At 50.8% G+C, this 27,077-nt stretch overlaps 1 protein-coding gene and 1 long non-coding RNA gene across 5 annotated transcripts; one reads left to right on the top strand and one right to left on the bottom strand.

Moving 5' to 3' along the window:
- Window positions 1-8,576: 8,576 nt before the first annotated feature.
- Window positions 8,577-14,154, bottom strand: LOC108351801 (uncharacterized). Its single transcript, XR_001839576.3, has 4 exons — window positions 13,901-14,154; window positions 12,483-12,877; window positions 11,476-11,668; window positions 8,577-8,772 (listed from the first exon to the last, which is right to left on the bottom strand). It is a non-coding gene; the product is annotated as an uncharacterized LOC108351801 (long non-coding RNA).
- Window positions 14,155-14,195: 41 nt separating this feature from the next.
- Window positions 14,196-25,995, top strand: Csrnp1 (cysteine and serine rich nuclear protein 1). Of its 4 annotated transcripts, none has more exons than XM_006244120.5 (5): window positions 14,196-14,554; window positions 20,033-20,268; window positions 22,830-23,089; window positions 23,497-23,811; window positions 24,004-25,995. In XM_006244120.5, the coding sequence occupies exons 2-5, from the start codon at window positions 20,073-20,075 to the stop codon at window positions 24,976-24,978; spliced, it is 1,746 nt and encodes a 581-aa protein (XP_006244182.1). In that variant the 5' UTR covers window positions 14,196-14,554; window positions 20,033-20,072; the 3' UTR covers window positions 24,979-25,995. The 4 variants fall into 4 exon arrangements, with proteins under 4 accessions (XP_006244182.1, XP_006244183.1, XP_038937740.1 ...); XM_006244121.4 differs by lacking the exon at window positions 14,196-14,554 and adding an exon at window positions 14,569-19,115; XM_039081812.2 differs by lacking the exon at window positions 14,196-14,554 and adding an exon at window positions 19,123-19,573.
- The last annotated feature ends 1,082 nt before the right edge of the window (window positions 25,996-27,077 follow it).

The raw sequence follows: 27,077 nt of genomic DNA, 5'->3' as shown, positions 1-27,077 counted from the left end.
AAATGTTGTCCTTAGAAGAGTTGCCTTGGTCGGGGGCTGGGGATTTAGCTCAGTGGTAGAGCACTTGCCTAGGAAGCGCAAGGTCCTGGGTTCGGTCCCCAGCTCCGGAAAAAAAAAAAAAAAAAAAAGAACCAAAAAAGAAAAAAAAAAAAAGAAGAAGAGTTGCCTTGGTCATGGTGTCTGTTCACAGCAGTAAAACCCTAAGACAGGAATGTACCCTGATCTTTTGTTTCTATTGTGGGTCCTGAGAATGAAGACTCTAGGGAGGTTTCCACTGCAACCACCATCTCAGGAGCCACAGGACAACTTCGGGAGGCTCCTTTTACCCACAGGCAGAATGGGCAGTGAGAAAGGGGATTGTGGTGGATTGGGTGAATTTCCTAGGCTGCCTCCTTGAGTTGGGAAGGGGATTTTCTAATCTAACAGACTCCATGCTTTCCCTACAAAGTGTTTCCCAAGAGAGCAGGGTCAGAAGGGGAGAGGGAGCCACTGGACTACCCTTTCTCTTAGACTCGATGTGCTAAGATTAGTGTGGACCCACTTCTTTCTCCCTCAGTCACCTGAGAATGATTCAAGCAGCTCCATGTACTGAAGCCCAGAGTCTTTCTACCAAAAGAATACTTTAAGATGGGAGGTGTTGCATGCCTTTAATCCCAGCATTTGGGAAGCAGAGGCAGGCAGATCTCTAAATTCAAGGCCAGCCTGGTCTACATAGTGAGTTCCAGGACAGCCAGGGCTACATAAAGAAACCCTGTCACAAGAAACAGAAAAGAAACAATAACAAAACACTTACAAGAGCAGTCAGGGGCTGGGGATTTAGCTCAGTGGTAGAGCGCTTACCTAGGAAGCGCAAGGCCCTGGGTTCGGTCCCCAGCTCCGAAAAAAAGAACCAAAAAAAAAAAAAAAAAAAGAGCAGTCAGCCTAGCAGTTATGGACCACTGATATACCAAATGAATATAAGCCTGGAACAATTCAGTAAGAAGAATGGATGGATGGATGATGGGTGGAGGATGGGTAGATGGGTGAATGAGTGGATGGATGGGTGGATGATGGATGGAGGGATGGATGATGGATGGATAGATGGGTGGATGGGTGGATGGGTGGGTGGATGGGTGGATGGATGTGTAGAAAAGTGTGTGGGCCAGACAAGGTCTGCCTCTGGGCTACACCTTCAGCTATTTTTTTTTTTTTTAAAGGCCAGGTATCTTTTTTTTTTTTTTTTTTTTTGGTTCTTTTTTTTTTTCGGAGCTGGGGACCGAACCCAGGGCCTTGCGCTTCCTAGGCAAGCGCTCTACCACTGAGCTAAATCCCCAACCCCAGCTATTTTTTTTAAAAAGTATTTTATCAATCAATTAATTATTTTGAGTGAAGTTCCCTTGTAGGTAGGATGACCTTTAATTCTTCCGCCCAAGCACCGAGGTTTTAGCCATTGGCCACCGCAAACCAGTCAGGCTTTTTATTTTGAGCCAATATCTTACTAAATTGACCAAGCAGAATTTGAACCTTTCTTTCTTTCTCCCCCCCCCCCCCCCCCCCCCCCCGGAGCTGGGGACCGAACCCAGGGCCTTGCGCTTCCTAGGCAAGCGCTCTACCACTGAGCTAAATCCCCAACCCCGAACCTTTCTTTTTTTAACCTTGAGCTACTAAGCCTGTTTTAGGACTTGAACTGTTGTTTTTTTGTTTGTTTGTTTGTTTTTTTAAAGATTTATTTTTTTTATTTTGTATATGAGTACACTGTAGCTGTCTTCAGAAACACCAGAAAGGGACATCAGATCCCATTACGGATGGTTGTGAGCCACCATGTGGTTGCTGGGATTTGAACTCAGGACCTCTGGAAGAGCAGTCGGTGCTCTTAACCACTGAGCCATCTCTCCAGCCCTTGTTTGTTTTTTAAACAGAGTTTCTCTGTATAGCTCTGGCTGTCCTAGAACTTGCTCTGTAGATCTGCCTGCCTGGGCCTCCTGAGTCCTGGGAACAAAATTATTTATCACCATGCCCAGAAAGGCCTTGAATTTGTAATGCTCCTGTGTCAGCCTCTGCAGTAGCTAGGATTGTAACCCTGTGCTACCCGTGTAGCTTCAAAACATATTTCTTCTTCAAAGATTTAGTGTGTGTGTATGTGTGTGTGTGTGTGTGTGTGTGTGTGTGTGTGTGTGTGTGTGTGTGCAGGTTCCTCAGAGAATGCCACCCTACCCGCTGGGGGAGAAGAGGTGCATTCAAGGACGTTTCCAGCCTGCCCTGTGGGTAAATTCTGAGTTCAGAGGACTGAAAGATTGCCCCAGGCTGAGTCAGCCATTTGCGATGATAAGTTAGGCACGCGAGAGGCCCGTGACCCTGCAGGGCTGGGGCAGGGATTGCTACTCGGACAGAGATCAATGATACTGTCGCAGACATCCCTGTCCTGGGACTGGGTGCCGCCAGATGGGAGTTGGCCAGTGTGAGATGGAGCTCAACTCATTAAAAACACGGCCATCCACGGTAATGCAACTGGTTAAGGTAGGCTCACACCAACCTCACATTCCTGCTACGATGGTGAGGTTTATCGTTGTCCGGTTGCCGTAACGTGGCAGCGTGGCTTTGAACCTTGAAGAGGTACAAGGGATAAAGAGTGGTGTGAACATGTTTAATCTCAGCGCTCAGGAGAGACAGGCAGGTGAACCCCTGTGAGTCTGAAGCCAGCCTGACCCATGTAGTGTGTACCCTGTGTCAAGAAGCGGGGGCAGGGGGGTTGGGGATTTAGCTCAGTGGTAGAGCGCTTGCCTAGGAAGCGCAAGGCCCTGGGTTTGGTCCCCAGCTCCGGGAAAAAAGAACCAAAAAAAAAAAAAAAAAAAAAAAAAAAAGCGGGGTTGAGAAGGGTCTCCAGCAGCCCAGGTTGATCTTGAACTCACTCTATAGTGACTCAAGTTCCCAATCCTCTGGCCTTTCTTTACCCCCAAGTGCTGGAATTCTAGGTATGTATTCCCTAGCATAGTTTTATGTAGTGCTTGAGGGTGGGACGAGGGAATGTGTACACATGGAGCAAGCGTTGTCCCAACTGAACTCCAACCCCAGCCCAGTATTGTGAAATCTTGGGAAATGGTATGGATCCCACTGGGGCCCTGTTAGCAGTTAGAAAACCAAGTTAGTTTGTTCCCAGGATGTGGGTAAAATTAAGACGCGTGTGTGTTCATGAAGTTTTCTTCAAAGTGAAAGGGAATAAAGCCCTCGCAGCCTCAGTGAAACTGTCCAATGTGCATCGGAAACCACACAGTTCACTCGGGTGGGGCTTATATAAACCGAGCTATGGGGCTGCCGAGAGATGTTATGACCAGAGAAAAAACCAACAAGCTCTCAGAAAATTAGTTGATCAAACAACCCGTTTGAATGGCACACAGAATCAGTGGCACACGCTGAAATCGAGCCCCCAGTGTATGCCAGCAGATAAGAGGCCACACTTACAAAACACTGGAAGCGAGCCTCCCACCATGTCAGGGGGAATCCATTCGTCCCTTCTTTCTTGAAAACAGACCCTTTCGTTTAGACCCATGCACACACGCTCTCCAGGCTCAGGTGAAAGAGAATAAAAGTGTTTTAAGTCCATCGTGACCGTTCCACTTCCCCTTGGTTAATTTCCCTTGCTGCTAGAGATGGAGTCTTAGCCAATTAAACAGGATGAGATCCCTGCTGAGGGGCCTCTTGTGGCAATTTTTATTTTCATTTATTTTTTTCAAGACAACCCATAAACTGGGCTGTGGTGGTGCACAGCCTCAATCCCAGTGCTTGGGATGCAGGGGCAGGCAGATCTATGAGTTAGAGTCCAGACTTCTCTATAAAGTGAGTTCCAGAATACCCAAGGCTATACAGAGAAACTCAGGAAAAGAAGAGGAGGAGGAAGAGGAGAAAGGGGGAGGAGGAGGGGAGTGGGAAGGGTTGGGAAAGGGAGTGGAGGAAGAGGAGAAAAGACTAGAAAGAAAGAAAAAAGAAGATATGGGCTCAAGTAACCCTGGCTGGGCTTTACTTTACTATGTAGGTAAGGGTGACCTTTACTATGGACTATATACCTTACCTCCAAAATGGCAGAGCTGGGATTACAGATGTGTGCTTAGTATCAAACCCAGGGCTTTCTGCATGCACCATATAGGTATTTAACACCAACCTAAACTTCTGTTGCTTAATAAATATAGTGTATGGGTTCCTGAACATTGTGCTTTCACCTACCACACACACACACACGCACACACACACACACACACACAGAGGCGCACACACACACACAGAGAGACACACACACACACAGAGACACAGACACACACACACACACGCACACATACCCCAAACTGGAGGGAAATGTACTTGATGACATTTTGTTCTATTCATCCCTGGATTCCTTTTTGAGGTCAGTGATGGGCCTCAGTGGGTAAATGCTTGTCACTCAAGCAATGAGGATCTGAGTTCGGACCTCAACGCCGGAATAAAAACTGAACTTGGAGGGATGTATCTGTAATTTCAGCCCTGGGAGCGATGGGGTGGAGCTTGTGGGGATTGAGACAGATCTCCAGCCAGTAAGCCTAGCCAAAATGTGAGTCCCGTTCAGTCAGAGACCCTTTCTCAAAAAAGGTGGGCAACAATACTCCTCTGTTGACTAGAGGATGTACCTGACATAGGTCTGAAATGTGCGTGCACACAAGAGTGCTCACACCCGCATATACAGCACACACACAACAATTAGAGTCACTCTGGGGGTCTTGACACATACTTTTAGTCCTAACACCTAGGGTGCAAGGGCAGAGTGATCACTGAGTTCAAGACCAGCTTGATCTACGTAGTGAATTCCAGGGCAGTCAGAGCTCCATTATCAAATCCTGTCCAAAAATCAAACCCAAACAAACCGAAACCAAACCCAGGAAAATATCAGAGTCATACTCTACTTTTCTGCTTCTGCCATAAGTACATCCAGAAGGAAATAGAGACTGGAGATCCCTTCCTGTCAGTCACTACAAATTATATAGCACCCCTGCCAAGAGAACTCTATAGGGTCTCTCCCTTCTGGTAAAGTCCCTGGTCCCCTCTTCTTTCTCCCAGACCTATCTTTATAACCATGCTATCTTAAGGGGTTTATTATTTTTGGCACACTAACTAGTCTCACAGATTTAGAACAAAACAAACCCTGCATCTGAGTGTAAGTGCACACTCTCCATCGGCTGTCAGGTGACAGTCTGGTGTCTCATTTCCAGCAAGAAAAGCCAATGGTCTCCATTCATGGCCTCTGGGTATTTTCAGAGCTCCGTGTGCAGAAGTGGATGGTGTCTGCTGAGGGAAAGGACTCCCAGGAGGGTGTGTTGGTCATCCTGAGAACCTCATACTTACTAGGCAAGTGTTCTACTAAATACCCCATCATTTTTATACTTAATATTTTTATTAAAATATACACACACATACATGGTGTGTGTGTGTGTGTGTGTGTGTGTGTGTGTGTAAAATTGTACAACACCCTGGAGGAGGCTCTATGTACACTTGAGTGACTGGAACTCAGTCTACCTGCTTCTGCCTTCCCAGTGCTAAAGCTGTACACCATCATGCCCAATCTGTGCTTTTAAATTTTTTTTTTTTTTTGGTTCTTTTTTTTCGGAGCTGGGGACTGAACCCAGGGCCTTGCGCTTCCTAGGCAAGCGCTCTACCACTGAGCTAAATCCCCAACCCCTGTGCTTTTAATTTTTGAGACAAGATCTCACTAAGTTCCCCAAACTGGCATTGAACTTTTGATCCTCCTGCCTTAGCAGCTAAGAACACCTGTTTTGTGGTGGATTTTGTTTTGCATTTTGATGTTGTTGTTGAACCCAGGCTGTGCCAGACAAGTGGCCTACAACCAAGTCACATCCCTGCCCACAGTCAGTATCATTTTTATATTTTTATATTTATTTATTTTTATTTTATCTGTATGAATATTTGCCTGAATGTTTGTAACTGCGCCATGCGTGTGCCTGATGCCTTGGATGTTAGAAGACATCCTCAGATCTCCTGGAATGGGAGGAACAAGACAGTGTGAGCCACTCGGGAGCTGTCTTGCCTGCCCACATTTTTGTCTGGTGCTTATGTGGAAGCTTCAGTTCAATGCTTCCTTATGCCCTTCAGTTTGCTCTTTTCACCTGAGATATTGAGGTAACAGTATATCCTCAGGAGGTAACAATGTGTTCTCATATGCCAAACAGAGTAGGGCATCCTCTCCCATATCAGCCAGTGTGAACAACTTTTGGTTGTGAGGGTGAGCTCACCCGGTTTACATTTGCTGTATAATCACACATTAACCTCAGTTGTCATCCTCTGCTCTGCCTCCTGTTACAGTGCTACCACTTTTAGTCCCTCCCACCCCCCGGTTTGTTTACTGTGATAAGCATGAATGTGCACGTGCTTGTATTTTCGTTCAGTGATTTGGAAGCTTAGAATTTTTCCCTTCCCCCACCCTGTGGTTGTTTTTACCTAGCTATTTCTGCTAAGACATGAACAAAGAGCTCGATTCTCCAAGGCTAAAGTTTGGTGTCACGGTTTTGTCTTCGAAAACTCAGTGTCTTCCTCAACAGGAAAAATGGTGGTAACCTCTCCTTAAGGCCAAGGAACCAGAGTGATCCAGATACTGAGCCCAAGGGCAGGAAAGAGGACCAGTAGTCCCCAACACTTGCTGCTCAGTCACCACGAGCTGGATCCCAGGACCCATGGGATAAACCAGGCGTCTCATTCACCCTGACACCCTAACCCCAAGATAGAGACAGGAGTACTGATAACTCCCTTGCTTCCAGTCTAGCCTAGAAAGTGTGAGCCCCAGCTTCAAGGAGACACCCTGCCTCAAAGACATAAATGGAGACAGACAAAGAGGACCCGACACTTTACTAGTGTGGTGTGCACAGCGGCATTCCTTCATACGGGTTTTCACATACTCACAGACACATGCGTGCACATAAATAGGTAAACACATAAACAATGCACGTGAGAACTCAGTTTGTTTAAAGTACATCTTAAACTAGGAGTAAACCAAAGACCCTAAATGGAACATCCATATCAATCCCCTCCCCCACCTGTCCCCAGATCTCAGGGAAAGGTGGAGAAGTGGTCGTGGAAAGGACACAGATGGCAGAGGATGCATGTTTAATGCTCTCTGGGCCGTGAACCGTTACACTGAACTCTTGCACTAGATCAAGCCAGTCGAAAACCCCAGGGAGGGGCTTAGACACCTCTGCTCCTATCAGAGCTTTTGGCTGTTGACCACTGCTTGAGAGGAAGAGTCAGTTTTCTTAGAGGTGTGGCCACTGGTAGATTGCTGGCGCTGCAGGGGAGGCCTCACACCTATTTGCATATTGGCAGAACTAACCGGACTCAACCGGTTTTTTTGTTTTGTTTTGTTTTGTTTTGTTTTTTGGTTCTTTTTTTTCCGGAGCTGGGGACCGAACCCAGGGCCTTGCGCTTCCTAGGTAAGCGCTCTACCACTGAGCTAAATCCCCAGCCCCTTTGTTTTGTTTTTTAAGAATATCTTGAAGTGGGGTTGGGGATTTAGCTCAGTGGTAGAGTGCTTGCCCAGCAAGCACAAGGCCCTGGGTTCGGTCCCCAGCTCCGGAAAAGGAAAAAGAAAAAAAAAAAAAAAAGAAAAAAAAAAAAGAAAAAAAAGAATATCTTGAAGTTGGGAAGGGGAACTTGTGCTGTCAGGAGTGGGACTAGGGAGAGTTGGAAAGGGGAATAGTGGGTGGATAAAATAAAAATAAATTGTATGGGGTCGGGGATTTAACTCAGTGGTAGAGAGCTCCCTGGGTTCGGTCCTCAGCTCCAAATAAATAAATAAAAATAAATAAATAAATAAATAAATAAATAAATAAATAGTGTATCTGTGTCAATTTTTCAAATAGTAAATGAAAATATCACACACATACACACTAAAAACAAAGTCGCGCTGAGATGGTTTCGTGTGTAAAAACACTTGCTGCAAAGAACCTACTTTCAAGCCGTAGGTACCATGAGATAGGAGAGAACCAGCTTCCAAATGCTGTCCTCCCACCTCCTCAGGGGTGTCCTATGGTACGTGCATATCCCCCCCCACACACATAAATAATGAAAATAAAAACAAAAAAATGCAAAGGAAAAGGTAAATGAAAAAGATGACAGTAAAATTAACGATTAGGAAGAAAAAAATGCAGTAGGAATTCTATTCCATTTCTCTACCTAAATTGCTGAATTCAAGATGGCTAGAAAAGCCAACTTTCTGTGGAGGCTCCTGCCTTTAATCCCAACTTTCAGAGGCAAACAGAACTCTGAGTTCCAAGCCTGCCTGGTTATATGGACTGGTTATGGACCAGCTATGGCTACAGTGAGACCCTGTCTTAAAACAAAACATAGCTACAGAAGTAACATCTTTTTTGATTTTTTCATTGTTACTTTGTTTTGTTTTCAGAGACAGTGTTTCTCTGTGTAGCCCTGGCTGTCCTGTGTAGACCAGGCTGGCTTTGATCTCAGAGATCCACCTGCCTCTGACTCCCAGATGCTGGGATTAAAGGTGTGTGCCACCATCATCCGGCTATCCATCTTTCACATATATGCATCAACATAATAAAGCCTTAAAGAAAATGATGACTTTATACTATAATGGAGAACAGAGCCTTCGCCACTCAGGCTCTCTAAGGTAAACATGGCAGCCGTACATGGTATTACATCCCTGTAGTTCCAGCATTTGAGAGGTGGAGGCAGGAGGTCAGTTGTTCACGCTCATCCCCAAGTGTCTATCCAGTTCGATGTCATTTTAAGCCACCAGAGCTAAAACAAAAAGGGAGATAAATAAGATTGTCAAACTCCTTGTCTTTCCAGCAGATGAGCAGAGCCAGTGAGTGTGATCACCCCAGATCCAGGGAGGATCTTGGGAAATAACCACCCCAAGACATTGCTTGGGAGTGAAATTGGTGGATTTGGGGGGAAGGCAATTTGGTAGTATCTACAGAAAATCTTTCATCCAGAAAATCCAGAAACCAATTGGTAAGGTTGTTTTGTTTTGTGAGGCAGGATTTCTCTGAAGACTAGGGTGGCCTTGAACTCACAGAGATCTGAATGCCACCTGACTGGGGGCTTTTTTGTTTTTTTAACTTTTGAAGACTGGGTTTCTCTGTGTCCCATTGCTGTCCGAGAACTCAGTTTGCAAACCAGACTGGCCTTGAACTCACAGTTCTGTCTGCTTCTGCCTCCCCAGTGTTGGGATTAAAGGCATGCACCACTGCCCAGGGGGTTTTAGTTGACAAGATGTATACAGAAAGTCTTCCCAGTTTTAAAGCTGAGCTACAGCTGGACAGTGGTGGGTCACATCTTTAATCCCAGCACTTCGAGGCGGAGGCAGGTAGCTTGCCAAGTTCAAGACCAGCCTGGTCTACAGATTGAATTCCAGGACAGCCAGGGCTACATAGAGAAACCTTGTCTCAAAAAGCTAATGTGGGGTTGGGGATTTAGCTCAGTGGTAGAGCGCTTGCCTAGCAAGCGCAAGGCCCTGGGTTCGGTCCCCAGCTCCGAAAAAGAAAAAGAAAAAAAAAAAAAAGCTAATGAATGCATAAGAGAGAAAGAAAGGAAGGAAGGAAGGAAGGGAGAGAGAGAGAGAGAAAGAAAGAAAGAAAGAAAAAAAGAAAGAAAGAAAGAAGTAAGCAAGCAGGGCTATGCCCAGAAAAGTGAGACATGACTAGGTTGCACAGTAGACTCTGTCTTTTCCTTTTTCCTAACCTCAAACTTGCTATGTAGCTGAGGTTGACGCTGATGGTCCTGGTTCCACCTCCCCAGTACTGAGATCCAGGCCTGTAGATAGGATATTCACCTAAACCTTCCACTTATTCTGAAAGGAGCCTCCCTAATAATTTTTCTTTCTCCGACTTAGTGCAGTGGGTCTTAAAGTTGATGGGCAATGGATCATGTAGAGTCCTTGATTTGCCCAGGGTTACCGACTCAGCCGGTCTAGGAGAGTCTAAGAATCAATCAGCCTCCACCAAGCTTTCAAAGGACACTGAGGGGCTGAGTGTTCAGGCCCAGCCTCCAGCTGTTCAGCCTTAGGCTGCAGAGAGTCCTAAGGAGGTGGAGGGATTGAGGCGTGGGGGATCCCCTTTAATTAAAGGAGGGAAAGAGGCGGCATGGAGCTGGACAGAATTTGTTCCAGGGATGATGAGGTCACTGGGCTGAGCTCTCCTGAAGAGAATGTCTGAGGCTCCTAAGACATCCCACTGTGGCTCAGGGGTACTAGGGTCCCCCAGGTACTTCTCTCAGCAAAGTATGCCCGTGGAGGTACAAGATGGCATCTTTGCCATGAACAGAGCTTGGGCTCTGCTCTTCCAGAGACCACATCTCACATTGTATCTAGACCTTCGCTAACTTGTTACAGTCAGGGAACCCACTAAGCCCAGAGACCTCCACCTTAACTCAGACGTCTTACCTGTAAAGTCTCTAACAGTAAGAATTATATCTCCTTAACCAGCATCCCCAGCTCATAGTGGCTGCTGTTCTTGGGGTTATTTCACCCTAAATGCCACTCAGTGCAAGTCAGGAAGTGGTGCTGCACACCTTTAATAGCAGCATTTGGAGACTGAGGCAGGCAGATCCCAGAGTTTGAAGACAACCTGGTCTACAGGTTGAATTCCAGGATAGCTAGGGTTACAATGAACCCCCCCCCCCAAAAAAAAAACCCTCAAAACTTGTAATAATTTTAATTCGCCTAAGTAAGGGGATGGGTCGGTGGTCCTTAGTACTTACAGGTCTCTAAGTATTCAGAAATTTCCTGAGGATTGAAGATATGTGGGTGCTTTTGCCTGAGAGTGTGTGTGCACATGCACACACACATTGTATAGTGTGTGTGTGTGCGTGCACGCTCACACTCCATATTTTCAGAACGCTCCAAACCCGCCTCTGCCTGCCTTGGAATAGATACTTCATTCCCCACCAACAGGAAGAGTTCAGATGAGATCCCTGAGGGAGATGTTTCCCATCACCAACAACATCTGGGCAACATCTGGTGAGCCATCCCAGGACGGGGAGACGCTTTTCTGCAGAAATACATCACTTATTTGATTATATTTTTCCCTTTAATCTCCTCCTCCCGCTCGCCAGACTCCCTCGCCCACCAGGTTCCCCGCTCTAAGCCCCCAGTACAGTCCTTGCCAACTCCCTGCCCTGGTTTTCAGCCTTGTCTGGTTTCCTGGATACAGAGCCTAGCAGGATGCAAACCTAGGTAGCTCCAGAGAACCTCATTAACTCTAGAGTCCAGCCCTGCCCAGCTCCCTCATCAGCATCTTGCAGAATCGGAGGCAAAGAATCTTGCAGCTGGCTGGGCTCACTGGTCCAATGCTCCCATTTTATGCACTGGAAGCAGGAGCTAGAAAAACAGCACTTGTAGGCCTCATCAAAACCCTCTTTCTGGGCTAAAGAGGTTGCTCATTCTGTAGAGTGCCTGTCTAACATACACAAAGCGCTATATAAAATCTTGAGTGGCGGTACCTGCCTGCAGTTCCAGCCCTCAGGAGTTGGAGGCCAGAGAACCAGGAACCCAAAGCCATTCTCAACTGCGCAAGGAGCTGAAGGCCAGTCTGGGGTACAGAAGACCTGATCTCCAAAACAATGAACCCCTCTGCTGGTGACAAAGAGGAGGACTGGTGGGGCCAAGATTGTTGGGTCACCAAAAACTGCAAACCTGCAGGCACAGGGAGAGACCAGCTGAATCCGGTGTGAATCCGGTGATGAGGAAATGTGGGGCTTTGAGGGACAGCCCTGAAACCTGTGTTACCTCAGCAGACTGACATGCAGTTCTCTCTGGTGTGTGGTGTTTTATTGTTGTCGTTTGCTTTTTTTTTTTTTTTTTTTTTTTGACTCATAGCTCTGGCTTTCCTGCAAGTCACTGTGTAGACCTGGCTGGCCTTGAACTCATAGAGATCCCCCTGTCTCTGCTTCTTGAGTGCTGGGATGAAAAGGGTGCACCATCACACCAGGCCATGTTTTGTTTTGGAGCTTCTCTGTGTAGCCCTGACCCTCCTGGAACTTGCTCTGTAGACCAGGCTGGCCCTGAACTCAGATTCCCCAGCGTCTGCCTCCTGAATGCCTCCTGATTAAAGGCCTGCGCCACCACTCATCTGCCATGTTTTGTTCTCAAAATGGAGGTTGAACCTAGGGCTTTCGACATGCGGGGAAAGTGCCCTACCATTGGGCTACATACATCTTCGGCTAGCCCTGTAGAATATTTCCTGAGCAGACTCAGCAACTTCAGTGTACCAAAGCTGTGTGCTGGGGATCTCATCTGGCCCCCAGAACCCAGATTACCACAGATAAAGGGCAGGCTGACCTCTCCCACCCCCACTCGGCTTGTCCTCTGTACGTGTACATCCAGGACTGAAGACTGAAGAAAGGACCCGCCACCCTCCCCACCCTCGGTGCCATTTAGGCAGGACAGAAGGTCACCTCCCTACTGCACCCGGGGGAGGGGAGAATGGAATCCTGAGGGTTGGACTAACCACTGACAGCATTCATCTAGGACAGTCAGAAGAACCCAGAATGCAGCGGGAGCAGGGCTGAGAGGGGGAGGGTCGAGCTTCCACGAAGGCTTCCCGGAGGAGGCAGTACTTTCTGAGCTATCCTAGGCGTCGTCGGGATTCCCTCAGGTGAGCAGAGAGAGGGTGAAACATTCCAGGCGGTGCAGTGAGAACGGGAGAGAACAGCGCTCTAGGTACTGGGTCGGACTGGCCCTGCTGTGGGCAGACGAGCACTCGGGTGGGCTCCCAAGAGAGGAGTTGACTGCTAGAACACACTTTCCTCTGCCTAGTAGTACAGGGAGTTGGCTGCGAGCCTAGGGAAGGTCTTGGCGGGAGCAGAGAAGGCAGCAGGCCACTGTAAGTAGCCAGGGTTTGGCCTAGGAGAAAGCAGATTCTTCTTCGTCTTTTTTTTTTTTTTTTTTTTTTTTTTTTTTTTTTTACAGGATGGATGGGGGGTGGGGATGCTGGTTCCAGCAATCTCTACTTTAGGTATTGTTCGGGAGTAAGTGCTCTGGCCGGAGGGCAGAGGTGAAGGCTAGGCCCTGGGATGACCTTTTCTTCTCTCCTCATCCCTGGCTGGTCTCCAGTCTGAGCTAACTTTCTGCGGGATCTGGGAATGAGACCTAGGGTGAGGGCCCAGGAAGGGTCGTCAGATTGGATTGATAATAACTGCCCTGAAGTGGTGGAGGCAGAGGGAGGAGCTCCCATCACTCGTAGCCTCAGTCTACCCAGTCTGCAGCTCGGGACTGCTGGGCATGAAAAGGCGGGCATCTCTAGGACCCGGCTATGCACGAAGCTCAGCTCGGCGATCGCAGTAGCCGAGCGCGGAGCAGCGGCGCCACGGCCCGGTCAGAGTCCGCGGGGAGGCTAGAGGCTGGGGGAGGGGGCGGAGCCTCCGGGGCGGGGCCGCGAGCTGCGGGCTGCGGGGCGGCCTGGCTGGAGGCCCGGCGTGCGTCAGCGCCGTGAGCCCCGGAGTTTTCCACTGACGAGGAGGGCGGAGCTGCGGGCGGGGCCGGGGCTGAGCCAGTCTCTCCCGCCGCCGCCGGACGCGCAGACCTGGGCAGGCTGCACCGACGGCCGCCTGGCCGAGCGCACTGCAGGTCGCTGCGCGCGCTGCGACCCCGGGGCCCGGACGCGAGTGGCTGCGGTGTCCTGGGCGAGCACTGCTAGTTTAGGTGAGTGCCGGGGACCCTGAACGCGGCCGGATGGGAATTGGGGCAGGGGGCGTCTCGGGTGAGTGGCGCTGTCACTCCAGCTCCCCGCTGATCTCCCTTGGGTCCTCCGGAAGGGACGCCGGGATCCGGCCTCCCAGCCCGACTGGAGATTGCGCGCCCGGGGAAGCCCACGGCTGCGAGGTGGGGGGAGACGAGGTTTCCCCTCCCCCGCTTCGCTGTGGTTACCCCGAGATGTCCAGGCGTCCCAAAGCTGGGCGCAGGTGGCAGAGGGACGGGGCGCGCGTGCCCGCGGCTGAGTTTCCTTTTGACCTAGTTGCCTGAGAACTTTTCAGAAGTTACTCGCGTGGCCCGGGCAGGTGACATTGGTCGCCTTCCTCCTCGGGCTTCCCAAGGGGAGGGTGCCGGAGCTGCGGCGTGTGCCGGGAGCCCCCGGCAGGCGGGGGTCAGGGAGGGTGTGGAGGGATGAGTGAGGAATGAGTGAGGCTTGGTGAGTCACGGACCCTTGGAGGGAGGAAGGGAGGGGGGAGGAGGATTGTGTCGTATGTTCACCTGTCACCGTCACACGCAGAGGCCACTACCGTGAGTCACCGGGCGCAGCTACCCCGGCCACCCGCGGGCACACGTAGGCTCTCTCCCACGCACCTCTACTCCTTCTGCACACATTTCCTCTCCTTCCTCAGTTTACCCTTCCCGGAGGTCCTTTCGCCTTCACGTACTGTAGAAATGCCTACACCACAGCAACCGCCACACACTAGTCACTCGGGTTGCCGGTACAGTCACTCCTAGACGTAGCCCACCCCCTGACAACAGAGAATCCCTCCCTGCTCTCTAGCTGCCCACCCAACACCTCTGGACCGAAGTCTCAGGCTTTTGCCCAGAGTAAGTCAATACTCCCTGCCCCCAAATCTTTGACAGCCCCGCCCACATCTCGCCGGCTGTCACCAAATCCACCCCCTTTTCTCCTCTGCGCTTGTCCTGTTGGTTCACCTGGCCCTGCCCTGCCCGGTGTGTCCTACGGGTCACACCCTCTCTCGTCCAGGCGCTGAGCCATCTTTCAACCATGCAAATCTAGAATTGTCAGTCCCTACTTACACCCTTTGGCTTCCTGTGCCCTCGGGCTAACACAGGCCCTCTTAACCGTATCGCCACCAGAAGGCGCACTGGCTGTCCTTGCTCCAGGCCCTGAACCGTGCTGTGACCCCCTCTGGAACTCTGCCAAGTCCTTCAGAGGAACCTGCCTCGTCCCCAGTTGTACCCTTCTTGCCTATCTCCTGTTAACTCCAACTTAAGAGATGTTGGTTGTAGGTCCTTTTCCTGTGTGCCCAGTGTCTGCCATAGTGCTTAGGATCTTTTGGAAGCTTAGCCAGAATTTGATTGATGAATGAATGAATGAATGAATGAACGATTGTGAAAAAAACTGACTTAAGGCAGAGGAAGGGGTAACTGTCAAATGCAGTTTTCCCTGGGTAGAACCAAGCATTTCATATAGTCGGATTTGGCACTTACCCAGGGCAGGGCCCTGGAGGCTGAATCGAAGGAACTGTCCCCTCCCCCCCATCACTTTCTGAAGCATGGATGGGGGAGGGGTACGTCGGTGCTTCCTGTCTGCTGTCTCTTGAGCTGCCCAGCACTTGGTTTCCGTGAGGTCCAGAACTGCTTGGAGGTGATTTTCCGCACCCCAGGAAGCCCTTCAGGAGGGTCCGGGGTCCTGTGACCCTAGGTGTTGGGGGTGGGGGCATGACTGATCAAGACCTGGGGTTCTGAGGTCAAAGGACACATTCTTCAGATTCCTGGAAGGGGGGTCGAGGCAGCTAGGGGACTGGGGACTGGAGCACACTGGCGGGTTGAGGCTTCCTGTAGGTGCCCCTTATTGCTTGGGTGGACCAACCTTTGCTGGTTCTGTGTACTAGATAGCTGTGGTCACTAGACTGGGGTGACATTCCGTTCTCTGGGCTGTCAGTGTCTGTGTGTGGTGGCAGGAAGGGGGCGGCCCCAGATTCTCAAGCTGCTACCATCCCGGAAGGAGCCTGGTTCTCTTTGATTCCGGGGCCTGCCTCTGGGGCTCCTGGGGGGGGGGTGTTTCTGTCAGAGCCAGCTCCTGGGAATGGCTTTTCCTTCCTCCAGGACCCCAGGACAGGACTGTGTTCACCCTGGGAACAGGAATCTTGATTCCTGAGTAGCTGCTGCAGCCCTTCCCCCACCCCCTGACTCACTGTCTGGCACTGTTCAGCTATCTTTCATTCCGTTTTCTGACTTGGCCTCCTCTCCTCTGCTGCACAGCCTTTCTGTCTCTGCCTTCTTTCAGCCTCTGGATCCCAGGTGGCACCCTCCCCCTCCTTCCCCTCCCTCCCTCTCCTCAGACCCAGCCAGGGGTCCAGCACTCATGCCTGAAACAGCCTGGTCTTTCCAAAAGTCTGCCTGCAACTTTGAATACTAACCCTCTTCGGCCTTAGCTCTTATCTTGGGTACACTTGGCTGGATCTCTATCCAATCCACGCCTACCTCCCTGACATCTGTTTACTCTTGGGGAACCCGGAGCCTCTGAGATGCCACCTCACACTTGCACCAGAGCGGGCAAGCAGGCGAGCGAGTGTGCAAGCGTCCCTTCCCTGTCCTCAAAGCCACCTTTGAGCACTGTTCTTGCTCAGCCAGCACTGACCCCGGCTGGGGGATGGGCATGTGTTTCCTCCTTAGATTAGCTTTCAGGGGCATCAAAAAGTCACACTAAGACCCCTGGGCCAAAGCACTGTCTGTGTGGCTGTCTCTCCCTCCTCCTCCCACCCTCCACTCTTCTGGGCCTCTCTCTTCCAGGCTTATTATGGTCATGCAGAGGTAGTCTATAGCCTAACCTTGTGTGAGGAGAGGTCGTCGTTACACTGTGGTCACTTATAGCTCTTTTTTTTTTTTTTTTCTCGGAGCTGGGGACCGAACCCAGGGCTTTGCACTTGCTAGGCAAGCTCTCTACCACTGAGCTAAATCCCCAACCCACTTACAGCTCTTAAAGAGTTGAGCCCAGGGTTTCATGCGAGCTAGACAACTGAGCTATGCCCCTGGCACATATGGAGGCATATGTCTGTCATCCCAGCACATGAGAGGCGGACACTGAAGGATCAGGATTGAGGCCATCGTGGGCTACACAGACCCTCTCTCAACCAAGATCTAGTATTTCCTGAAGCACTTGCTTCCAAGGTCATGGCGTTGGAGATTAATCTTTGATTCGGGACTGTTTTTGTTGGAAAGTGTTCTGTCAATAGCAGTACCCCAAAAGGGCAGACGTGGGGCGGGGACTTTTGGGGTCCTTTTGGAAATGCCTTTTGAGTGGAGAAGGTTTTTCTCTGTAAATCAGATTGGCTTAAAACTCCAGGCAATTCTCCTGCCTTGTTTGAGATTGGATAAATGTGAGCTGTGATACTCGGTTCAGAAATGACTTCAGTGAGGGTGTAAGACTGGGTGGGCTGCTCCAGACTGTGAAGAAGCCAGGGAGGGTTGCAGGGACATGACCTTGTGGGAAACTGCAAACAGTGGTGCTCATGGGGACTGCAAACAGTGGTGCACAACATGAGGACTGCAAACAGTGGTGCTCAGCATGGGGACTGCAAACAGTGGTGCTCAGCGTGGGGGACTGCAAGGTGGTGTTTTCTTTCTGTCATTTGGCTGTGGAGTACAGGGTGGCTCTGAAGGGTGGTAGCAGGTGGGGGCAGAGACACAAAACAGGTGATAAGCTCTTGTGTGTGCTGAGAAGCCACCTCAGGGCTTTGCTGGAGCACTACGGGGAGCTACACCATCAGGTGACCTACATAGAATATGCACAGTATAGGAATGTCACCTGTGCGGTAGAGGAATTGTTAAGGCATTTAACACCCCAGCAAGCTACCATTCAGGCTAACCTCTAACCACCATCTTCCCCCAACCCCCAGGAAATCCCCTCACAACTGTCCCCGGGTCAGACACACCCCCCTCCTGGAAGCCTGTCCAGTCCTCTAGCTTGGCTGTGGAGAGGGCGGGTACAGTACCCCTCTGATTGGTTTTCCCCTTTGTCAATCTTCGTTTGCATTTTCTGGCGGTTCACTCCTGTGTTTCCGCTCATTTGTTCTAGGGCTTACTATTTTTTGCACACTCAACTGCACACACGGTTCACTGACAGAGAACTTGACATGTGTTGATTCCTGTATTCTTTCCAGCCCTGTGAGGTTCTAACGTGCATTTATTTCCTTCAAGATCCAGTCTGCCATAGCTGAGGCTGATTTTGAACTCTTGATTCTCCTGCACCTTCCAAGTGCTGGGATAGATATCAAGTGTGCACCACCCTGTCTGGCCTTCTGGGGCCTTCAGACAACTGGAGGCCATGATGTTAAAAAACCTGCCTAGGATCGCCCAGCCAATAGCCAAGCCAAAGTCTAAATTCAAGCAGCTGATTTGGGCCTCTAGAATACCTCCCAAGTCTGTGCCTAGCCTGTAGGTGAACTTCCAGGACTAAAGCTGCCCGGGTGTGGGTGCAGAAGAGGGGAGGGAGGAGCTGAGGGTGGCTGTAGGCTGCAGGTTTCTGGCTTGAGCAACTGGGTGGGTGGCAGCAGTTACTAAGACAGGGAACACAGGAAGAGGAACAGATGGCAGGAGGGAGGGGCAGAGAGGTTCAATTTGGGGCCTGTGGAATTGTGTATTTCCAGCAGTGGGTCCTTGGTTTGGGGGTCTCAGACTTGTGCCTTTTGTCTCATGGGAAGCAACCGGAATTAGAGAGGGAGGTGTCTTTTTTTTCCCTCCATCTCCCCCACCCCCCATGCATTAGGCTGCAGTGGTGACAGGATGTTTAGGGGCTACCTGTCAACTTGTGTGTAAGAGTGTGTCTGTGGTAAGAGTGCTTGTGCACGTGTGTGTGGTGCCTGGTTCACGACCAAACACCCTCATCCTGGGAGAGTCTACAGGTTAACTGGGCTGTTTGTGTTTGTGGTTTGACACTGGGAAGCCTGGTAACCTAGCCTGAGAAACTGCCCCGGAAACACCTGCTTGGCCTCCCCCCCCCCCGGGGGGGGGGCTGGCCTGGTAGTAAGATTTTTCTTGAGCCTCTCCCATGTCTGCCTGGAGGAGATGGCTGTCACTCTCCCATGAGTGCTTTTATCCAGGGAGTTGTAGCTGGTGCCCTCGGATTTAGGACCTGCCAGAGGCTTGGACTAGGAGAGGGGACCTCAGGCTACCTCAGTGGAGGAGACCCAGACAGCTTTCTGCTTGGTTTCCCTGCCTCTTTCACTTCCCGTGATGATGGTGGGGGAAGGGTCCCAGCTGTGGGCATTCAACCCTGAATGAGTGAGTACCACAGACTCAAGCCAGCCTCACGGCAGGTAGCTGCACTCAGCCACCATCCTTGAACCCTCTGAGGGTCCCCAAGTCCTGGAAAGACTGTTACTTGTCCAAGCACTGGAGGGTTAGGGAAGGAGCCTGACTGGTGAGTGATTGCATCCTGGGGGGGTGGGGGTGTCCAGAGAAGCTACAAACGAGCAAGGGAAACAGGAGAGTGGAGAGCCACCTTCCTAGTCAGTTTCACTCTGAGGTTCTGCTTTGTTCTAAGGAGAATTAACCATAGAGGTTAGATATTGGAGGTGAGTTTAAGATCAAAGTCAAGTCTTCCCACAGTCCAGCCTAGAGCAGGGGACTTTTCTCCTGTGGCATGGGGGTTTCTGAGGGAAAATCTAAGCTCCATCTAGGGGGGAGGAGCTTGGGAAAGTCCTTCTGCTGGGAATGGAGCCAACATCAAAACCAGCGCCCATTCTCAGAGCTCCTGCCCAGCCTGGCCCAGGAGTGTGGACCCGAAGCTGTCAGTCAGCAAGGCGGTGGACCTGTGTGGTCAGAGAGGAGCGCTGCCCTTAGAGGGGGCCTCTGGAGATTGCAGAAGGCCCTGCACAGGCAAGTGCACAAAGATCTGAGCGCCTGTGAGTCAGCCTCCAGGGTTCCTGTGAAGATGAGCCAGGCCAGAGTTCTGTCAGTCCATCTGTTGGTCTGTCTGCCTGCTGGCGTGTGTGTGCGTGTGTGTGCTCGAGTGTGTGTGTGTGTGTGTGTGTGTGTGTGTGTGTGTAGGTGGCAATGGGGAAGGTACCTGGCTGTTTTCCATAGAAGACTTGTTATCAAGGGGCCAGGTCTTGGGAGGCCAAAGTCCCTGGGATTTGGATTTGCATGTTAGACTCATTTGAGGGAGGGGCTCATGTTAGACTCATTTGGGGCTGGAGACTGTACTGGAGACACTACCATGAACCCGGGCTGGAGGGTTCAGAGTCTGGGAGATACCCTGGAAGGTAAGTTGCGGGTGGAGAAAACATGGCTAGGCTGGGAGCCTACCACGGAACAGTTCCATCCTCTTCATTCCAGGCCGTCTGTCCTCAGCTGCTTGGAACCCCTACATCCCACCATGGCTGGGATACAGAAGAGGAAGTTTGACCAGCTGGAAGAGGACGACTGCAGCTCCTCCTCCTTGTCCTCTGGCGATCTCTCTCCCTCTCCTCCCAGCTCTTCTGCCTCCCCTGCCTGGACCTCTGAGGAGGAGGGACTGGGTGATCAGCCACCCCAGCCTGATCAGGACTCCAGTGGCATCCAGAGTTTAATGCGTGAGTCTCCTGTCCTGGGCACCCCCTACCACGCACCCCCCACCCCTAGCCCCCACCCCCTGCTTCTTCCTTCCCTAAGGCTGTAATTGGCCTTTTTGGCCTCCATAGCCCCCTCAGGGTACCTCCTTCTGTGAAGTCTTATGACTGTCCCACTCTGCAGAGGCACTTTGACTTCCTGTTGACTGTGGGGGTTGTGCTGTCGGAGATGTTGTTCCCTGAGTGGCTCTGGGGCCTTTCCAGGGGTGTTGCATCTCTGTTTCCCAACATACCTGCCCCTTCCAGGAAGCCCGCTGGGGCTCATCCTTCTCCTCACACACCCCACGAACACTGTACACTGGCCTGCTAGGCCACTTCCCTCTTCCTTGCTTTTTAGCTTTTTTCCCCCCCGAATGTCCCCAAAAGGGTTTTTCCTGAATAGTTTTCTTTTCACCCTTTATCTTATCTTATTTTAAGTTAAAAAAAAAAAAAGACTCTCTCTTCCAACCGCATGGCATCTGCCTCCGGAGTACAGGGGTTACGGATGCGCTCCGCTCCATCATGGCTGACTTCCTAGTTATCTTTCAAGCTTGTATAATTTTGATTTCAAACTGAAAGTGATTCTCTTTAAAAAAGGGTTTTTTTATTTTTGAAATTATAATTACACCATTTCCCCTATCCTTCCCTCTAAACCTTCCCATATATCTGTCCTTACCCTCTTTCCAACTCATGGTCTCTTTTTTATTATTGTTACATAAATATATAGAAATATATTTCTAAATATTGTACAAACCTGCCTTGTCTTTATAATGTAAAAACAGCCTTTGGGGCTGGAGAGATGACTCAATGGTTAAGGGCACTGGCTGCTCTTCCAGAGGTCCTGAGTTCAAATCCCAGCAACCACATGGTGGCTCACAACCATCTGTAATGGGATCTGATGCCCTCTTCTGGTGTGTCTGAAGACAGCAACAGAGTACTCAACATGCATAAAATAAATAATAAATCTTAAAAAAAAAAAAAAGACAGCCTTTGATTTTCAACAAGCTCTTTCTACTTCAAGAACCATTTTAAACAGTTTTCCCCTACAAGGGGAATGTTTTTAAGCACATCTCCCTGTGAAGTTTTGAAACCATAACTGTTCTGTTCATGTCTTATATGCATACCTGTGTGTTACACTTTTTTTTTGAAACAAGTGTGATTTTGTTAATGCCTGGAACCTAATATTACAAACAGAAAACCTTGTAGAAGGAATTTCCTCAGGTAGTTGAGTACAAAGTTAATATGTTAACTTGAAGTCACTCAGCATAGTGGCAAACACCTATATTCCCAGTACTGGGGAAGGGCTAGGGACTCAGTGTCTCCTGCTATAGAACCAGTCCTAGCCATCTTGAGATAAATGATGATGTATGCCTTTAATTCCAGTTCTTGAGAGACAAAACCTGGTGGGTCAAGGCCAATCTGGTCTACGTATCAAGTTCTAGGACAGTCTGTGTTATACAGTGAGACCCTGTCTCAAGAGAACGTAAACACGGGCCAAGATGGCACCGGAGAATCCTGCTCTTGCAGAGGACCTGAGTTTGGTCCTTCTCACCCACATCAGATCACTGACAACCACCTGTAGCTCCTAGTACTTGGGATCTGGCACTTTCTGAACTTCAAGAGCACCCACACCCAGGTGACATACACTCGCACACGCACTTAGTAAATTTGAGCCTGGGCAGTGGTGGCACATGGCCTTTAATCCCAGCACTCAGGAGGCAGAGGTGGGCAGATCTCTGAGTTCAAGGCCAGCCTGGTCTACAGAGTTAGTTCCAGAACAGCAGAGGCTACACAGAGAAACCCTGTCTTGGGGGGGGGGGGGAATCATGTACAAAAATAAGTTTGGAAACAACAACAACAATTAATGCCACTGGGGTGGCTCAACATGTAAAGGTGCTCTCGGCCAAGCCTGATGTTGGGTTCCTGAGTTCAAACCCACATGGTGGGAGAACCAGGTCCTACAACTTGTTATCCATATAATCAATAATTTCAGAGAGGGAGACAGACAGACAGATAGACAGACACATTCTGGGTCTGTTGCGGAACATTTAAAGTATAAAGGAAAAGGTCTATAATGTATGTCTATAGTGTATGAGTATTTTGCCTGTATATCCATGTACCACATGCATGTTATACCTGAGCAGGCCAGAAGAGGGCGTTAGATCTCCTGAAACTGAGTTCCTTGGCTGCGACCTCTCCTATGGGCACCAGGGCTCTTAACTGCGAGTCATTTCTCCAGTTCTTTGTTATACATTTAAACAGGGGATTATATTGTCTTTGCTACATGTAAAGAATTAAAATGAAAGAAAACTGTACAAAGGATTTATAAATTCATGGTCATGATAGCAAGATGCTTCCTCTTTGAATGCAGTTCTCTGGTCTGGTAGATGATAAGCCCGGGTTGGCTTGGGCTTGTTCTCCAGATCCAGCCAGGTCTGACTTTTACGCTCAGATCCAAGGTGGGTGGAGAAAGTGAACGGGTCCGAATCTTCCTAGAGATCACACCGCGTCGGGGAGGACTCAGTGCCCTTTCTTGTCCCTTTCAGCCCCATCCATCCTGAAGCGGGCTCCTCGGGAGCGTCCGGGTCACGTGGCCTTCGATGGCATCACTGTCTACTATTTCCCGCGGTGCCAGGGATTCACCAGTGTGCCCAGCCATGGTGGCTGTACCCTGGGCATGGCTTCTCGTCATAGCACCTGCCGCCTCTTCTCCTTAGCCGAGTTTAAACAGGAGCAGTTCCGGGCTCGGCGTGAGAAGCTCCGTCGGCGTTTAAAGGAGGAGAAGCTAGAGATGCTGAAATGGAAGGTACGAGGCCCTGGTGCCGAGGCCCTGGTGCCGTTTGCGCATTTTGGTGCTGGGAGTTTCGATGGCTGGGGCTATAGTTCAGGCAGGAAGAGTGTCTGCCTAGTGGAAAGGAGGTCCTAGTGCTCAGCAAGCAGCACTGGGTAAACCAGGCATCCTGGAACTTGGGTGGTGAAGGAATCAGGGATTCAAGGTCATCCTCAGCAAGCTTGAGGCCACGGACCATTCTCAAAAGAAAAGTAGTCGGCTTCAGACAAAAGCGCAAGGGCCCGGGCATCTAGTTAGAGAAGGGGTTTTGTATCTGAGCTAAGGTGACTTAAGAGATCCTTGTAGATGCTGAGGACATTGTACCTCACACTCTGGGAGAGCTAAATCTCTGTGTCTCTCACACCCCTTTCCTGCCCTTGCAGCTTTCAGTGTCCGGAGTTCCGGAGGCAGGGGCAGACGTGCCGCTCACAGTGGACGCCATCGATGACGCTTCTGTAGAGGAGGACTTGGCAGTGGCCGTGGCAGGTGGCCGCCTGGAGGAAGCGAATTTCCTACAGCCCTATCCACCTCGGCAGCGACGGGCCCTACTTCGCGCTTCCGGTGTTCGAAGGATTGACCGAGAGGAGAAGCGCGAGCTGCAGGCGCTACGCCAATCCCGGGAGGATTGTGGTTGTCACTGTGATGGCGTCTGTGACCCTGAGACCTGCAGTTGCATCCTGGCCGGCATTAAATGCCAGGTGCGTGGTTGTATTGGGTAGGATAAGGGGGTGTGCCTATAATCTCAGCACTCAGGAGGGTGTCGGAGGCTGGTGGATTTCTGAGTTCCACAACAGCCAGGGTTACATAGGGAAACCCTGTTGGTGGGGAGCTGGGCCTGCTGGCTTCTTGCATCCTCGAAGTCCTCACTTTCGCATTGTCTTTCTCTGCAGATGGATCACACGTCCTTCCCCTGTGGCTGCTGCAGCGAGGGCTGTGAGAACCCCCATGGTCGAGTGGAATTCAATCAGGCGAGAGTTCAGACACACTTCATCCACACGCTCACCCGCCTGCAGATGGAGCAGGGTGCGGAGAGTTTGGGGGACCCGGAGTCCCCCATGGAGGACGTTCCTGTCGAACAAACCGTGGTTTCCCCCTTTCCTCCTTCCAAACCCACTATGAGCAATGACCTGGGGGACAGCAGCTGTGGCAGCGACATGACAGACTCTTCCACGACCTACTCCTCTGGCGGCAGTGGCAGCCGCAGCGAGGCTCCGAACCATCTTGCCCACCCCAGCCTGCCAGGTTCCAGCTTCCGGTCTGGCATAGATGAAGACAGCCTGGAACAGATCCTGAATTTCAGTGACTCTGACCTCGGTATTGAGGAAGAAGAGGAGGAGGGAGGGAGTGTGGGCAACTTGGATAACCTCAGCTGTTTTCATTTGGCTGACATCTTTGGTACCGGTGACCCCGGCAGCCTGGCTAGCTGGACACACAGCCAGTTTGGCTCTAGCCTTCCATCGGGCATCCTAGATGAGAATGCCAACCTGGACGCCAGCTGCTTCCTAAGCAGCGGACTCGAAGGGTTGAGAGAAGGTAGCCTCCCCAGCAGTTCTGGGTCCCCTGAGGGGGAAGCCGCCCAGAGCAGCTCCTTGGACCTCAGTTTATCCTCCTGTGACTCCTTTGAGCTTCTCCAATCTCTGCCAGATTATAGTCTGGGGCCTCACTATACTTCCCGAAGGGTATCTGGCAGCCTGGACAGCCTTGAGACCTTCCACCCTTCGCCCAGCTTCTCTCCACCGAGGGATGCCAGCTTCCTGGATTCTCTCATAGGCCTGTCTGAGCCGGTTACAGATGTCCTGGCGCCCCTTCTGGAGAGCCAGTTTGAGGACACTGCTGTGGTGCCTTTGGACCCTGTGCCTGTGTAAGGATTGAGATGACTTTTTCCTGCCCTGAGACCCTGTTGCTGCTTTTTATGTGATCTTGGTGTCCCCCAAGGTCTGTGTATGTAACGGTCTCCCGTGGGCTGGTTCTGCCCCCGTGCCATGTGGGCAATCCTCTATTTTTACAGTAACACTCTAGATTTATTTATTTTTTTATGTTTTTCTGTACTGAAGGGAGGGTGGGAAGGGTATCCCTCTTTCAATGCCTGGCCTCTATGTCCAAACAGAGGTCTCCCACCTCCTACTGTATGCCTGGAGGAGGAAGGGGCAGGGTTCACATCCCCTCTTTCTGTACTGTAAAATGCTCCTTGGTCCAAAGACAGCTGAAAAGCAGGCCTTAGGGTTTCCTGTGGACCGTGGGAGCTAGGTCTTCTGGACTGTGAAGATGTAATTTATTTCTGTAATTTATTTGGGGACTGAGACAGCAGTGGTTGGGCCTCTCTGGCAGGTGGGCGGTGTTGAGGCAAAGTCTTCGGTGTCCCCCGCCGGTCTGGGCTTCGGTGTGGCGTGTAGGTTCGAGCTGAGCAGACGGAGGCTGTGCTTGACCATCGGTGATCAAAACTCCCTCTGCCCCCTGCCCAGACGCTCTAACATGCCCTCTGTCCATTTCCCTCTCCCCAAGGCCATGGGTTATAAAGGCCCTATGTAGGATGGGGAGCCAGAGGCCCTAAGACATGAAGCACACCCCAGATCACTGTCTCTAGCCTTTCTGGGCACTGAATCCATCCTGACCCACCACACACCCCCCGGCCAGTTGGCAAGAAAGAGGTGGCTCTTGGGGGCTTTTATGCCCTTCATTAGCTGATGTTGGATTTTATATGCATTTTTATATTGTCTCTAAGTGTCAGAACTATAATTTATTCATTTCTCTGTGTGTGTGTGTGCCAAGAAACGCAGGCTCTGGGCCTGCCTCCTTGCCCAGGAGGCCTTGCCAGCCTGTGTGCTTGTGAGAACACATTGTACCTGAGCTGACAGGTACCAATAAAGACACTCTATTTTTAAGTGTGGTCTCCTTGGTGGGGTGGGGAGCATGGTGCAGCCCCAGGAAGCATGTGGGGTAGGGCACCGCGGTGTGGCGTGGACAGAAGCTGTACCGAGGCAGGGCGACAGCATGATGGGCTTTCTTCCAGGCGGGCCAGTCAGGCTGTGGGCAGGGAGCCAGCTGAGAGGTTGGCTGGGCAAGTGGAACAGTTTTCCCCTCTGGATTAACCCCTTCTTCCCTAATGCCATCTGGAGTTGTAAGGAAGCAGAGCGGTCTTTCAGGGCTGGGTGAGGGTACCCTCCTTTGCATACATACGCCCTGGCTGGGTCCAGAAAGGGCAGGCTAGTGAGGCCTGGCCCCTGGCTGCTCAGGCAGCTGTAGTCTCTGGGGACTTGAGCTCCGGAAGTGTCTCTACCAGCCAGACCTGCCAGACCTGTCCTGAGGCAGCCAGAATGGGGCTTAGGTCAGGGGTGCAGAGCAGGCTGCTGCATCCCGTTCTGGGGAACCCCCATCTGGAGCCTGACTGCTAGTGATTTCCATAGGACCTCCAGGAAAACGACTGCAGGAGAGAGCCTTCCTATGCTGTAGCCTCTCTGCTGTTTTCTACCCAGAAGAATGGACTCAGTCCTGGCTCTCACTACCTAGTGTAGATTACCCGCCTACAGCCTGGGTTTCTCCAGCCCTGTGCAAATGATCACCGTTCCCCTCAAACTGGCTTGGTTTGTGAGCATGCCCCACCTTGAATGCCGATACCTGGGGCGTGATTCTGTTTTTGTGTGTGACCTCCTCTTGCTTTTGACAGTCAGGGACAGGACCTCATGGCAACACCAGAGTGCTGAGGGCTTGGAGCGCTGCCTGTAGTGGGGCCATGTGTACCTGTGACTGGCGTAGTTTATTTAATTGACCTGTCAGGATGAAGTGTCCTGGAACATCCTGCTGTCCTGTCATCTCTCTCACTGGGGCTGGGAAATGCTTGTGAGGAGATGGAGCGGGTGTGCAGCATCTGCGTCTCTTCCAGAGGTTCTCAGAGGTTTCTCTGGTGATTCGGAGTCTGCAGGGGTGATGAAGCTCCCACCAAGACTCTGTCCCTGATCAGATTGAG

This window comes from Rattus norvegicus, chromosome 8 (assembly GCF_036323735.1).
Source record: "Rattus norvegicus strain BN/NHsdMcwi chromosome 8, GRCr8, whole genome shotgun sequence".
Lineage (NCBI taxonomy): Eukaryota > Metazoa > Chordata > Mammalia > Rodentia > Muridae > Rattus > Rattus norvegicus.
The sequence above is the reverse complement of the archived record's forward strand: the minus strand, read 5'-3'. Positions and strand labels throughout refer to the sequence as shown.

Coding starts and splice junctions, on each gene's coding strand:
- Csrnp1 (XM_039081812.2), top strand. CDS start 19,338: ATGGGGGTTTCTGAGGGAAAATCTAAGCTCCATCTAGGGGGGAGGAGC. Junction 20,269..22,829: donor TGGCATCCAGAGTTTAATGC/GTGAGTCTCCTG, acceptor TGTCCCTTTCAG/CCCCATCCATCCTGAAGCGG. Junction 23,812..24,003: donor TGGCCGGCATTAAATGCCAG/GTGCGTGGTTGT, acceptor CTTTCTCTGCAG/ATGGATCACACGTCCTTCCC.